Source organism: Podarcis raffonei, chromosome 14 (assembly GCF_027172205.1).
Source record: "Podarcis raffonei isolate rPodRaf1 chromosome 14, rPodRaf1.pri, whole genome shotgun sequence".
Classification (NCBI taxonomy): Eukaryota; Metazoa; Chordata; class Lepidosauria; order Squamata; family Lacertidae; genus Podarcis; species Podarcis raffonei.
Window position 1 is genome coordinate 47,748,212 of NC_070615.1, and position 14,400 is coordinate 47,762,611.

Here is a 14,400-nt window from a genome sequence, read left to right on the forward strand (position 1 = left end):
GACCTCCAGGTCTCCAGGTTTGCTCCCTCCAGGTGGAGAATTTGAATCTCCAGGTGGGGAAGAATGCCTTTAATTAAACAAAAATTAAGAAGGTTGTTGGTGCAGCTTGCAAGCTTCATCAGGAGCTGGCTGCAAATTATAGCACAGACACTGGGGGTGGGGTCTGCCTTCCGCAATTCCCAATTAACCTCCGTCTCCAAGGTCCACCTCTTGGTCTCGGGTTTGGGCCCTGAAATCTCACGTTCTGTGGTGCTCCTGACCTGACAACTCTAGTGCGGCCAAATGCAGCCTCGCAGGCTTCTCCTTCTGACCCTCAGGACTTTCACTATGAAATGCCCCTCCCCAAGCCATGCCCCCACCCCTTCTCTGTTTCCTCTTTTGAGTGTTTCCACTTGGCTTGGAATGGGTCTTAGCTGGAAAGAAAAGCATTCCACCTGCCAATTTTTGCCTCTGACCAGTCCCCTGCCTGCCACTGCCATGTGGCCTCCGGAAGGTTCTCCATGAAGGAAGGTGGCCCTCAGACTGAAAATGGTTTCAACACTACTAGGGGGGAGTTTCACTGGCGCACTGAATGCATGGGCATGTCGGGGGACGACGACAGAGGGACTAGGCCAGGGGACCATGCTGTCAGGAGCTGGAGTCAGGGGCTGGCCAGCAATAAAACACCTGGCGTCAGTGAACGCTTTATTCATAAAAACCAAAATAGTTCATTCCTTCTCTTTCCAGGGAAGGTGGCTCAGAGATGGGGAGTGTTGGTGAAACAACGATGAATGGTCCAAGGGAGAAGAGGAAGGAAGGATGGAAGGAAGAGGTGCCAGAAACTGAAGAGGTAACAGGACTTAGTGAGCGGGGGGGGAGTCTGTGGCAGAGAGAAGTCCAGACTCAGAGGAAGAAGCTGAAGCAGGAAAGGAGGGAGGCCAAGAGGCAGAGAGGAGTCAGGTGTCCCCCGACTTGGATAGGAGACCTAGACGGCTGTGGGGAGGCAGAGATTTTCAGTCTCAATAAAAATGATTTATTAAAAAGAGAGAGAGAGGCTTTCAGTCGCAGCACTTGATTTCATGGAGCAGAACCTAAAGGGCACGAGCTGCTGTGCTCAATAGACAACACATACCCAGTATCCATCCTGTTTTAGCACCTCAACATCTAGAAATGTGCAAGAATTAGTACTATGATGTCCTGAAAAAAATTAAGCCGGGTGTATTGAATTAATCCAAGTGGAGAACTGTAGAAGACCATATTCATTACTAAACAGAAAAAATAAATCATCAATGTACCTGTAGTAGTAGAGATGCAGAGTATGGATTATTGTTCAAGATGTGAGCCTTTATTTGATTCTTCTTACTTTGTGACTCCATGCACATATTAAATGTCTTCTGTTTATGTATTTTGAAACTAAATAGTGTTATAAAAATAGTCAGTATATTATTAGCCAACCTGTTGCTTTTGTTGTTCAGAGTGTTCTGTTTTGCGACACGGGATTTTATTTGCTGTGCTCAATAGGCCTGACACTCGGCCAGGTTTGTGAAGATCTGTATTTTTACTAATAGTTAACTCCGGCTTAGAACTGTGTGATTTTCTGACCGGCTCACTCTGTGACACTAGTAGACTGGAAGTGGGTCTTTCAGTAAGAAGCTACTTCCAGCCCTACCTGGAAATGTCAGGGATTGAATCTGGAACCTTCTGCATGCACAGGCTATGGCGATTCTCCTAAGAACCCAAGAGGAATGGGGTTGGATTTTATTTTATTTTTGCACCAGGGGAAACGTTCACATGCAAATGTCCCTTGAAAAGTATTTAACATGGGTGCGCTCCAACACCTCTCCCCCTCTTGCATGTGCCAAGTGTGTCTGCAGAGAGGAGACCCTTAGCATCGCAGGAAGCAATTTAATAACAAGTCTACCGTTCACATCCGGATAATTACACACACACACACACACACACACACACACACACCAAGGCAGCATTAATGCTCCCAGCCTGAAAAGGGAGAAAGAGGGAAATGGGAATTAAACTGCATATTTCCATTTCCTTGTTGGCCTCCCTTCCTGGCATTTACAAGACACGAGGGGCAAAGATTCTGAAAAGCTCTTTGTATTCCTTTTTTCTTCTGCAAAACTAGTTGGGGTTTTTTTACTTTGTCTCTCTCTCTCTCTCTCTCTGTGTGTGTGTGTGTGAGAGAGAGAGGGGGGGGGGAATATAATGGAATAATAGAATTGTAGAGTCATCTAGTTCAACCCCATGCAATGCAGGAGAGGACGTGCTGGAGCATTGAAGTACAGTGATTCCATTGAAAATAAATAAGGTTCCAGACCTCATGACTCTGAGTAAAGGGCTGAATTAAACAGGGGCGTCAGAAGCTGCCTTCCATCACGCCAGGCCATTGGCATACCTAGTTCAGCCTTGGCTATAACGGCTGGCAGTGGCTCTCCAGCAAATCAGTTTTCCCCAGCCTTGCCTACAGAGGTCAAAAGCTGCTGTACGCAAACCAAATCTTCTACCCGAGCTATAGCCCTGTCTGAGGATTCCCTCCTCTGAGGGTAGGTTAAAGGTAAAGGGACCCCTGACCATTAGGTCCAGTCGTGGCCGACTCTGGGGTTGCGGCGCTCCTCTTGCTTTATTGGCCGAGGGAGCCGGCGTACAGCTTCCGGGTCATGTGGCCAGCATGACTAAGCCGCTTCTGGCGAACCAGAGCAGTGCACGGAAACGCTGTTTACCTTCCCGCCGGAACGGTACCTGTTTATCTACTTGCACTTGACGTGCTTTCGAACTGGTAGGTTGGCAGCAGCTGGGACCGAGCAATGGGAGCTCACCCCGTTGCGGGGATTCGAACCACCGACCTTCCAATCGGCAAGTCCTAGGCTCTGTGGTTTAACCCACAGCGCCACCCGCGTCCCCTGAGGGTAGGTTACATACACACATTTCGGTGAAAAGACGGTGCACCTGTGGAGTGCAGGGAGTGAGATTCGAACCAGCCATGTTGAAAGCAGTTAGATGGAAACCTATTTCTGATTGGAAACCTAAGAAGAAGCTGCATCAGGCCAGCACTCCCATGGGTCAACCCAGCACCCTGTTTTCAGAGTGGCCAACCAGATGCCCACAGAAAGCCTGCAAGCAGCCCCTGACGTCAAGTTCTTTAATCTCTCTGCATTTTTCTCCCTGTGCATCAATACTTGGCTCTGAATAAGTCCTCAGGTATGTGCCTTACATCTTGCCCCCGCCTGAATCACCGCCTGAATCAGAAGGGAAGTTTGCAGGTCCCTCAAATGTCAACAGCGGGCAGGGCAATTTTCCTTAAATGTACCAAGGGTGAGCTGCGGGAAGGCCGCCCTCAATGACCCCGTTAGCGGCCTCCTCGAACACACCCTCTGTAATGTACCCGCATTGTCCTCTGCAGCTTGAGTACAAAACAACAATGGGAACTCTCCCCGCGTGACTTTGGGTGGGGGCCAATGTACTGTACTCGCGCACCTGAAACGGCACAAACAGCAGCTCCGGCGACGCAACGCCCCCATCTCCCCCCGGCGAGCCGACAATGCCTTTTGCCTCTGTAAATGAGAGGCAGTGGGGGTCAAACATCAGCCACCGTCCCCTTCCCCTTCATTGCAGCAGCCTGCCTGTTTTTCAGGACTCTGATTGGACGTGAGAACCAGCGCCGGTAGGAGTAAATAATCCTGACCCACGCTTGCTGATGCTGAAATTGCAGAGTTCCCATGCATTCAGAGGCAGGGTAGTGTTATTTCAAGTTGGCAAGCAGGAAAGAGATCAGATAGCTCAGGTCGTATTGCCCCACGCACGTCCAGTTTCAGAAGCTTTGTCCTGACACTATTAGCAAAGGCGCCTTGTCCCAATGCCCTACTGCAAATATTACAATTAAGACTAAGTGTGTGCATGGAAAAGGACTCCATATCCTCGCCGTCTGCCCCCACCTCCATTTCTGTTCTTCTGTAGTCGTCATAAACAGATTCATTTTTCTAGTGGTGTAGCGGTTAGGGAGCTAGACTAAGACCTGGAAGACCAGGGTTCAAATCACGCTCCTCACAGCCACAAATCTCTCCGGGGCAGCAGAGGAAGACGTTCTCATCCTCATTTACGAAACAGCCCTTTGGGTATTTGAAGAGAGCATCGTGCTCCCTTTCCTTCTCCTGGCAAAACACTGCAATGCAAAGTTGAGATTCCGGCATCGCAGGGGGTTGGAGTAGATGACCCTAGGGTCCCCTTCTACAATTCTGAGAAAACATACGCCAATCGTTCAGTTTGCACCTGTATTGGAATTATTTTTAAATGTCTGATTGCTTGTGCATTTGCCATATAAATTTAGCAAGCAAGTAAGACAGAAAACAGACAAGCAATACCTCTCTCGATTGGGGAAAAGGCTATAGACTCTCTGCTGGCACAGCAAGCCAGCGAGGTTTTAGAAGTCAGAATAGTTCTGCAATGGAATCTCCCATGACTATCGCTGGATTATTGCTGCACCAAATGTGACTATCAGCTTCTTAAACAAACAAACAATTGCATGAGCACACCGGGAAGAACTACACAAATAATATCATTATTCCATGCAAGGAATCTAGTTACAGGTTGACTTAGCTAGGAGGCAGTATCTGCAGCACAGTCCCAGATTTATTTTTCAGAGTTTCCCCCCAAAACAGACATATACGCAAATTATTAAAAGTATCATTTTTCTAAAGAAGGCTTAACCCACCAGAAAGAATCTATAAACAAATATACACAAATTTGTAAACTGAGGCTGCCCTGCCAACCCGTTTCCTTCCCCAGAAACAGGAGCAGATTTCACCCGCTCTTAAGTCTCCAGGAATACTAAAGGAGTCATGCTTTTGTCATTTTGTCCATCTCTTCTGCTGCTTCCTGATGTCCTCAGCGAAAGAAAGCAGGTAATTGCCTTCTTAGGTGCTGGGTGATGAAGGGAAATAGTAACAGCCTGCCCTAGCATCCTCTTGGACCCAGTTTATACATTTCAAACAACGAGTGAAGGAGGCTACTGGTGGAAAGGTGTTGCTTGCACTGAATGTACATCCACTAAAGAGGAAAAGCAAACAAAGCACCAGCTCCTTGCTTCTGGAAAAGCAGCATGTCAGGGAATGACATTTCTCCCTGACATTCTAGTTTTCCATGTGCAGGGTTTTGTTTTGTTTTTTAGTTTTAGTTATTTTTAAGACTGAGGAGCATACAAAATGTGCAACTCCCACCCGCCTGCAAAATGCAGAAGGCACATTCCCCGTTCTGCTGCAACTGGGCCTCTAAACCAAAACACCAATGTGCACACCAGGACGGTGCGTTACAGCTTATGAGCTGCTGCAAGAAAATTGTGTTTCCCTTTGGTGCCAAAAGCACTGCAGTTCCCTCGGACTGCTTCCAGAACCAGCGGAATCTCTTTGCAGAGCCTCGGGTCTCTTCCTGCCTAATCCTTGGGGATCTCAAACATGCAGAGGCTTTTGTACTTCTGCAGCAATTCACTCTTGGTCTTGACTTGCTCCCGGAGGCTTTGAAGCTGCAGCTGCTGCTGCTCAGGACTCACGGAGATCCCCTGCATAGTCTGGACCACCTTCCGCACCTCCACAAATTTGGTCCTCAGCTCGTTCAAAACCTGGTGGACATCTTGGCTGTCTTTATCCATGCTGAAGGGAGAGAGAGAGAGGAAGAGAGCAGCTAAGATGACGTTCACATGCCATTTATGGTAGCAGGGCGCCACGGGTTCAGGAATGGGAATTCGACAGGGAATTGGGAGGAAGCAGGCGCCCACGGAAGCATCGTGAGCCACAATGTTCCCGGGAAAGCATGCAGAACACAGAGGCCTTTAATTCTCGGAAACGTTCATGACCTTCTTTGTAGCAACTTTAAAAAATGTTTAAAGAACTTTAAAGCCCTAAACGGCCTCGGTCCTGTATACCTGAAGGAGCGTCTCCACCCCCATCATCCAGCCCAGAGACTGAGGTCCAGCTCCGAGGGCCTTCTGGCTGTTCTCTCACTGCGAGAAGTGAGGTTATAGGGAACCAAGCAGAGGGCCTTCTTGATGGTGGCACCTGCCCTGTGGAACACTCTCCCACCAGATATCAAGGAGATAAAACTATCTGACTTTAAGAAGACAACCGAAGGCAGCCCTGTTTAGGGAAGTTTTTAATGTCTGATGCTGTATTGTTTTTAATATTCGGTTGGAAGCCACCCAGAGTGGCTGGGGAAACCCAGCCAGATGGGCGGGGTATAAATAATAACTTATTATTATTATTTAAGAACGTAAGAATGCAGTACGAGGACTGCCTGCACAACCAATGGCCCATTTAGTCCAGCATCCAGTTCTCACCTGTAGGGAGTGAGCAAGCAGGAGCTGAGTGCGAATGTACTCTCACTTCCTGTGTTTTCCAGCAACTGGTTTTCAGAAGGATCCCTTCCTCCAACCATGCAGGCAAAGCACAGCTGTCATGCCTAGTTGCTACTGAGAGACTTGCCCTCCATTCTTCATCCTCCGGGAGACCAGGGTTCAGATGGACGGCCATCTGTCATGGATGCTTTGGCTGAGATTCCTGCATTGCAGAGGGCTGGACTTGACTCACAGCTGTCCATGGTGGTGCAGGTCAATTTTGTGTCCAGGGCAGCTGTCTACCAGCTCCATCTGGTACGCAGCCTGAGACCCTACCTGCCCATGGACTGTCTCACCAGAGTGGTGCATGCTCTAGTTATCTCTCGCTTGGACTACTGCAATGCGCTCTATGTGGGGCTACCTTTGAAGGTGACCCGGAAACTGCAATTAATCCAGAATGTGGCAGCTAGGCTGGTGACTGGGAGCGGCCGCCGAGACCATATGACACCGGTCCTAAAAGACCTACATTGGCTCCCAGTACGTTTCCGAGCACAATTCAAAGTGTTGGTGCTGACCTTGAAAGCCCTAAACGGCTTCGGCCCAAAATACCTGAAGGAGCGTCTCCACCCCCATTGTTCTGCCCGGATGCTGAGGTCCAGCTCCAAGGGCCTTCTGGCAGTTCCCTCCCTGCGAGAAGCTAAGTTACAGGGAACCAGGTAGAGGGCCTTCTTGGTAGTGGCGCCTGCCCTGTGGAATGCCCTCCCACCAGATGTCAAGGAGATAAAACTATCTGACTTTAAGAAGACAACGGAAGGCATCCCTGTTTAGGGAAGTTTTTAATGTTTTATTGTATTTTTAATATTCTGTTGGGAGCCGCCCAGAGTGGCTGGGGAAACCCAGCCAGATGGGCAAGGTATAAGTAATAAATTCTTCTTGTTGTTGTTACAGAGGACTCTTGGGGTCCCTTCCAACTTTACAATCCTTACAATTCTATGATTACAAATGTCTGCTCAGCCACCAGACCCACTGAGTGACCTCGGGCCAGTCACACACTCTCTGCCTCATAGGGCCATTGCGAGGATAAAATAGGGAAGAGGTGAATCCCAAACCCCTTTCCGTACTCCCATGGGTCAGTGTGTCTGGCTCTTAACCATAAGGTTGGTTTGAGTCCACCCAGGGACAGCTGTGGGCAAGATTCCTGAATTGCAGGTTGGAGTAGACCAGGCATAGGCAAACTCGGCCCTCCAGATGTTTTGGGACTACAGCTTCCATCATCCCTAGCTAACAGGACCAGTGTTCAGGGATGATGGGAGTTGTAGTTCCAAAAAACATCTGGAGGGCCAAGTTTGCCTAGGCCTGGAGTAGACGACCCTTGAGTTCTCTTCTGATGCTACAATATTATGATTCTAATATTCACTCTGTGGTGCAAGCCTGGGTGTATGGGGTCCTGGGCTGCCCAGGTGAAAAGACCCCGTTCTTGGCCTCGCTGATGCGGTCCAATGGAAAGCAGAGCAAGACGTTTGGCACCAGCTTGGCCGCAGGAGTTGCTGGAAGAAGGCGTTCAAGGCGCCATCCAACCGTCTTAGGGACTCCAATCCCGATTTGTGGATGGTTTATTCCTTAGGCTTTTCTTCCCCCGAAGATACCCCACAAGGCAGCGGAAATTTTGGATCACAGCTTCTGCCTTCGATGTGGACAAGCTCCATCCACCCCTCTCTTTTCTCTACAGCAGCGGTTCTCAACCTGTGGGTCCCCAGATATTGCTGGACTACAACTCCCATCATCCTTGAGCTCTGGCCTTGCTTAGCTAGGGGTGATGGGAGTTGTAGTTCAACAACATCTGGGGACCCACAGGTTGAGGAAGGTTGCTCTACAGCCTGTGCAGAAACCACCTCCTTGACCACTGGTCCCACTCTTGGTTTCATCCAGAGCTCATTCGGCAGAGCATGAGACTCTCAATCTCAGGGCTGTGGGTCTGAGCCCCACATTGGGCAAAAGATTCCTGCATTGCTGGGGTTGGAATAGAGGGCCTTTCGTGGTCCCTTCTAACTGCCCAAGTCTCTGATTCTATGAGTCTTTGCATGCTGGAGGAGCCCCTAATCCCCTCACCTGGTTTAGCCAGCCAGTCAAAGCCATTCTCGGGTTGTGGCCGCTGTTATAATATAATAATATAATGACTGACAGCTTCTAGGAGCCACAGGTGAGAGCCGAGTGCAAGGTGGGGAACCAAAGGTGGGAAAACTACCCCCAGAAGGAGAACGGCGTGTCCCCCACCAGAGGAACGACCTCTCCCCCTAACGCCCCATACACCCCTACAAACAATTACAATACAAACAGCACTGCTCCAGCCCGTTCCCAAAGGCCTGTCGGAATAAGACAATCGTCACCTGCCCATGGGAAGGAGCCAGCCTACCTTCTTGAGGCAGGGAGTTCCACAGTTGCCTGGGGGAGGCCACCACTCAGGAGGCCCCGTCCCTCAACCCTACAAGAGTGCCCATGAGGGTGGCAGGAGAAACGGCCTCTCCAGAAAGGGACTCAAGAGCCCAGGGCAGCTTTGTGCAGTCTATTTCAGATAGCCTGGACCTAAGAGCTTTCTAAGGCCATAACCAGCCCTGATGAATTGTTTCCCAGCACAGGTGGCTCTGTGGGTTAAACCACTGAGCCTAGGGCTTGCCGATCAGAAGGAAGGTCGGCTGTTCGAATCCCCGCTATGGGGTGAGCTCCTGTTGCTCGGTCCCTGCTCCTGCCAACCTAGCAGTTCGAAAGCACAAAGTGCAAGTAGATAAGTAGGTACTGCTCTGGCGGGAAGGTAAACGGTTCTGCTCTGGTTCTCCAGAAGCGGCTTAGTCATGCTGGCCACATGACCCGGAAGCTGTATGCCGGCTCCCTCGGCCAATAAAGCGAGATGAGCGTCGCAACCCCAGAGTCAGCCACGACTGGACCTAATGGTCAGGGGTCCCTTTACCTGCCCCCCTTCAGCGGTAGACTGCCCCTGTCCCTGGAGGCTCTCCACCCTCGACCCTCCCGCCTCCCTCGGGGGCCATTTACCATTTGATGATGTCGTGCACCAGGGGGAGGAAAGAGTAGTCCTCCTGGCCCGGGTGGGCGCCGGGCGCCTGCGGGGGTCCCTGCTGCTGCTGCTGCCCCGGGGGCGGAGGCGCCTGCCCGGCGGGAGACTGGAACTTCTGCTCGGCCGGCGAGGGCTGCTGCTGGGGCGGAGGCGGCGCCTGCTGCTCCCCCGCCGGGGCCGCGGCCTGGGGCGCTCCGGGTGGCGCCGAGGGCTGCTCGTCGGGGCGAGAACCCCCGACGGCCGAGGTTCCTCCAGGCGTCGCCATGGCCTTTGGATGCCTCCTCTGTGCTCGCTTGCTTGCTCCTGTTTCCTTATTTATTTGATTGCATGCGTATTTTTTAATTTTTTCCCTTCCTCTCCTCTTTGCTTGCTCGCTCCTGTTTCCTTATTTATTTATTTATTTAATTGCATGCATATATTTTTAAAAAAATTCCTTCCTCTCCTTTTCGCTTGCTTGCTCCTGTTTCCTTATTTACTGAAATGCATGCATGTATTTTAAAAAAGAATTCTTCCTCTCCTGCTAGCTTGCTCCTGTTTCGTTATTCATTTAATTGCATGCATTATTTAAAAAAAAATCCTCTCCTTTTATTTAGTGCTTGCTCTTATTTATTTTGCACGCTGCTATTTTTAAGCTTTGCACTCGTGCACGCTCTCTCTCTCTCCCTTTCCTCTTCCTCCTCCCCCACTTTTCCGGGCGTCGCGACGAAAGCACGAAAAGCCTCTCGCCCTTGCAAAACTGGTCTCAGAGTTTGCGCGTCAGCTTGGCTGCTCCTCCTCCTTTGCGCATGAGATGGTGTTGCCGCCGCGTTAGCTGCCCGGGAGGGATCTTAGCTTACAGCCCGGTGCAAACTTACCTAGGTGAAAATTGCCATCGGAATCCCCTACACAAACTCATATTGGGAATGAGGTTTTGCTGGGATGCAAGGTTCTTACGCACGAGTAAACCTACACACACATTTCAGAAATAGACTGGAAAGAGAAGCTGCTGAATTGCAACTCATTACCAAACTTAAAACCATGGAGAGACCTGGTCTGAACAAAGACATTGGATCCTTATCTCATTATACATGACAAAGCCATTTTTCACCTTCTCACCCCTTGCTTTTTCCTGTAAGACCTATTGCAGTCGTTAAGAGTCGTCAACAGGCTCATCACAGCTATCTGCCAATCACCCATTCCCACCACCCTTCTGAGTAATACCCCTCCCCACCTTCTCACTATATAGAGGGATCTGGCAACTTCTGTTTCAAGTGTATCTGAAGAAGTGTGCATGCACACGAAAGCTCATACCAAGAACTAACTTAGTTGGTCTTTAAGGTGCTACTGGAAGGAAAAAAATTTTTTTGTTTTGACTATGGCAGACCAACACGGCTACCTTTCTGTAACTGACACATTTTAATATCATTATTACTGCAAGTTCATTTAACACTATGTTTTAGTATTATCACACGTGCTGCTGTGATGCTTTTGAATTATGGTGCTGGAGGAGACTCGAGTCCCATGGACTGCAAGAAGATCAAACCTATCCATTCTGAAGGAAATCAGCCCTGAGTGCTCACTGGAAGGACAGATCCTGAAGCTGAGGCTCCAATACTTTGGCCACCTCACGAGAAGAGAAGACTCCCTGGAAAAGACCCTGATGTTGGGAAAGATGGAGGGCACAAGGAGAAGGGGACGACAGAGGACGAGATGGTGGGACAGTGTTCCCGAAGCTACCAGCATGAGTTTGACCAAACTGCGGGAGGCAGTGGAAGACAGGAGTGCCTGGCGTGCTCTGGTCCATGGCGTCACGAAGAGTCAGACATGACTAAACAACAAAGTGCTGCTGTTCTCCAGCTTTCTACCAAATAAAACAAGCAAGCTAATAACCCCTTAATCATAAAAGACAATACTCGTGCATCACAGAAAACAATCAAATTTAAATTGATTTGCAGCTATGTTTACTCAAAAATAAACCTAAATTGTTGCTATTAATTAAATTTGTATACTGCCCTATACCCATAGATCTCAGGGTGGTTCACAACATAAAATCACAATTAAAAAAACCACAAAATACATTTAAAAAAAAATTAATTCATTTTTACATTTATAACCTCCAGGGACATTAAGGCAGCATACATAGTTCTCCCCATTTTATCCTCAAAACAGCCCTGAGAGGTAGGCTTGGCTGAGAGAGGGGCTGGCCCAAGGTCACCCAGCGAGTTTTTGTAGCTGAGTGGGGATTTGAACCCTGTTCTCCCGGTTGTTAGTCCCAACACACTTAACTGCTGCACTAAACTGGCAAACACAACCTGTGCAAACCTGTTAACAAGTCCTGAAATACTGCTCTAATTGACTGCTCACCAGTCTTGATGTGATCGGCTTTGGCGACCCGGCGCGCCTTTCTCTGGCTCCTGGGATCACGCCATCCCTGGGCTGGCCGTTGTGTCCCCCATAATTCCTGTCTTCCCTTTGAAGGAAGGTGAGGACAGGTGACCCCACCTAGGCCCGAAGTCACACCCCCCCTCAATAATCACCCCAGGCCTCAAACTGCTCTCTCAAGATGCTGTGCATAGGCAAAATGTTACTTTTAAAGGCTAATGAATAGACTCTGTCAATCAGTGGCGTAGCGTGGGGGGTGCAGGGGGGCCGGCCGCACCGGGCGCAACATCTGGGGGGGGGGCGCGCTCGCACTCGCAGCTCTCTGCCCCCTGCTAAAATCCACGGGTTAGGGGGCGCAAATTACTTGCCTTGCCCCGGGTGCTGACAACCCATGCTACGCCACTGCTGTCAATGCCAAGAATACTCAGGCCTGAGAACTGAATCTTATCTCATTCAGTTGCAACATCTTGGACATGCTGAACCACAAGGCTCCTTGACCCCCTTGGCTTCTCACCCCCCCCCCCTTTCCCAAAGACAGGAGCTTTCTGTTCATGCTCAGGAAACTCAACATGGGGCAGGACTCTTGAAGAAGAGGAGAAAGGGGAGGGAACTGGAAGGGGAATATATGCTCTGTGCAAATGACTGTGAGCCCATGCTTGTTTGTGAACTATCACACTTGCTCCTTCTACCAGTTCATGGATGGTAGAAATAAAGCTTTTTCTCCGAAACTATTCCTTGAGTGTCTGTTGACTCCCATCTCCTTTTCCCGGGCGCAATATTTTTCCCACCCGAGGGCAAAGCCTCATAAGCCTACACCTTCTCTGCCTCAGTCCCCAATCGGGGGCTGAGAGGAATATATGCCCAATGCCTAAGCCATCTGAAATTTAATAAAGTTGTGGCTAATTCAACTGGGCCTGAGTTCCTGGGATCTGCGACTGGGCTTGCAAATGCATTTTGGAATTTTGCTTTGACTTTTTATACTGTATAAGTAACAATTACCATGCGAGTTAACTGACTACGAGTCTCAAGTTGCTTCCAGACAAGTTTTTAATTCAGCAGCCATCAGGCATGGAGTTTTACAGGGGGGTTGTACAACGTTTGCTGTTTTACCAAGGATTAATAGTCATTCAGGGAAGGTTATACAACATCATTGTTATTCCACACTTTCCACTGTTTTTTCCTGGTATCTGCCCTGCAATTGTCCCTGTGAAGACAGATGCAAAAAAAAATACTTTGGCATCTCTGCAATCTCTGTACCCTCCTTTAGTCGACCTTAGACTCACTTGTCCTCTACGGTCCAGCCGCTTCTCTTATCAGGTCTCCTGCTACTAAAGCAAGGAATTTTTCATTGTTAATATTTCTGGTTTTTATCAATGGGGTCCTCCAATTTCTTTGTAGTGTCCCTTGCAGTCTCCTCACGTTTCCTTTGAATTCCACCTGCAAAACCGTGAAAAGTCTGGAAGGAGACGATGTCATTGCAAGGATGAAAACTGGCGGATGTGAATAATGTAATGACTACAGATGCTTTCGTCATTTTTAAAGATAGAAAGCACATTGCTTTGGGAAGGGGGAACGAATAGGTCAACCACACAATCCCATTGCCCTCCCTTGTGATGGCCAATTAATGGCAATTGACCAGCAGCGTCAGGAAATCTGCTCCTCGTTTTGTATAAATAAATATTAACAAGTGCTATTTATACCCTGAAAGGCTACGATGAGTGTTGTGAGTTTGGTGTATTGGGCAGTGAAATGCTAAAAATAGCCAATGTAATCAGCGACAGATTTCCTACGGGTGGAAAAAGAAGCTAGCAGAAGCCGTGGATGAACACATTGTTGATAAATGGGGGCTTTGATATTAAAGTAAGGGCATCAATTCCACATGAGAAGAACATTTGTTGAAGAAGGAAAAACACTGCTAGTGCTTTTGAATTAATAGCTAATGCTGTTCTAGGCTGCATCAACAGTAGTATCCATATCAAGGGACCGTCTAACACCAAGTTCTAAAATATCTACCCTGTACGTTTCCGGGCACAATTCAAAGTGTTGGTGCTGACCTTGAAAGCCCTAAATGGCTTCAGCCCAGTATACCTGAAGGAGCGTCTCCCTCCCATCGTTCAGCCCAGACACTGAGGTCCAGTGTCAATGGTCTTCTGGCGGTTCCCTCACTGCAAGAAACCAAGTTACAGGGAACCAGGCAGAGGGCCTTCTTGGTGGTGGCGCCTGCCGTGTGGAACACCCTCCCACCAGATGTCAAGGAAATAAACAACTTTCTGACTTTTAGAAATCATCTGAAGGCAGCCCTGTTTAGGGAAGTTGTTAATGTTTGATGTCTTACTGTGGTTTTATATTGGTTGGAATCATAAGAGACAACTCCATAGGGCCGAGGGGGCTTTGCCCCCCCCCCAATAAAATATTTGAGGAGCCTGGGCCCCCCAAAGTTGACAGGCATTGCAATGCAAATGGTGTCCATGGACCGTGTCATGTGATCGATTATTCACATGGTACCCCTGTTTGGAAACCGCTCGGAATAGCTGGGGCATCCCATTGCGAGGCGCAACGTATAAATAATAAATTGTTGTTGTTGTTCCTCTTCCTAGATTGTACCGTATTTCATTGTATTGCAACTTGAGTTCCATGGAGTTCAAGACATAGT

General features: G+C 48.9%; 1 protein-coding gene across 1 annotated transcript; it reads right to left on the reverse strand.

Annotated features, from left to right (window-relative positions):
- Positions 1-4,600: 4,600 nt before the first annotated feature.
- On the reverse strand, positions 4,601-10,093 carry MED9 (mediator complex subunit 9). Its single transcript, XM_053364963.1, has 2 exons — positions 9,365-10,093; positions 4,601-5,636 (listed from the first exon to the last, which is right to left on the reverse strand). The coding sequence occupies exons 1-2, from the start codon at positions 9,649-9,651 to the stop codon at positions 5,420-5,422; spliced, it is 504 nt and encodes a 167-aa protein (XP_053220938.1). The 5' UTR covers positions 9,652-10,093; the 3' UTR covers positions 4,601-5,419.
- Between the last annotated feature and the right edge of the window lie 4,307 nt (positions 10,094-14,400).

Coding starts and splice junctions, on each gene's coding strand:
- MED9 (XM_053364963.1), bottom strand. CDS start 9,651: ATGGCGACGCCTGGAGGAACCTCGGCCGTCGGGGGTTCTCGCCCCGAC. Junction 5,637..9,364: donor GTGCACGACATCATCAAATG/GTAAATGGCCCC, acceptor CTCTCCCTTCAG/CATGGATAAAGACAGCCAAG.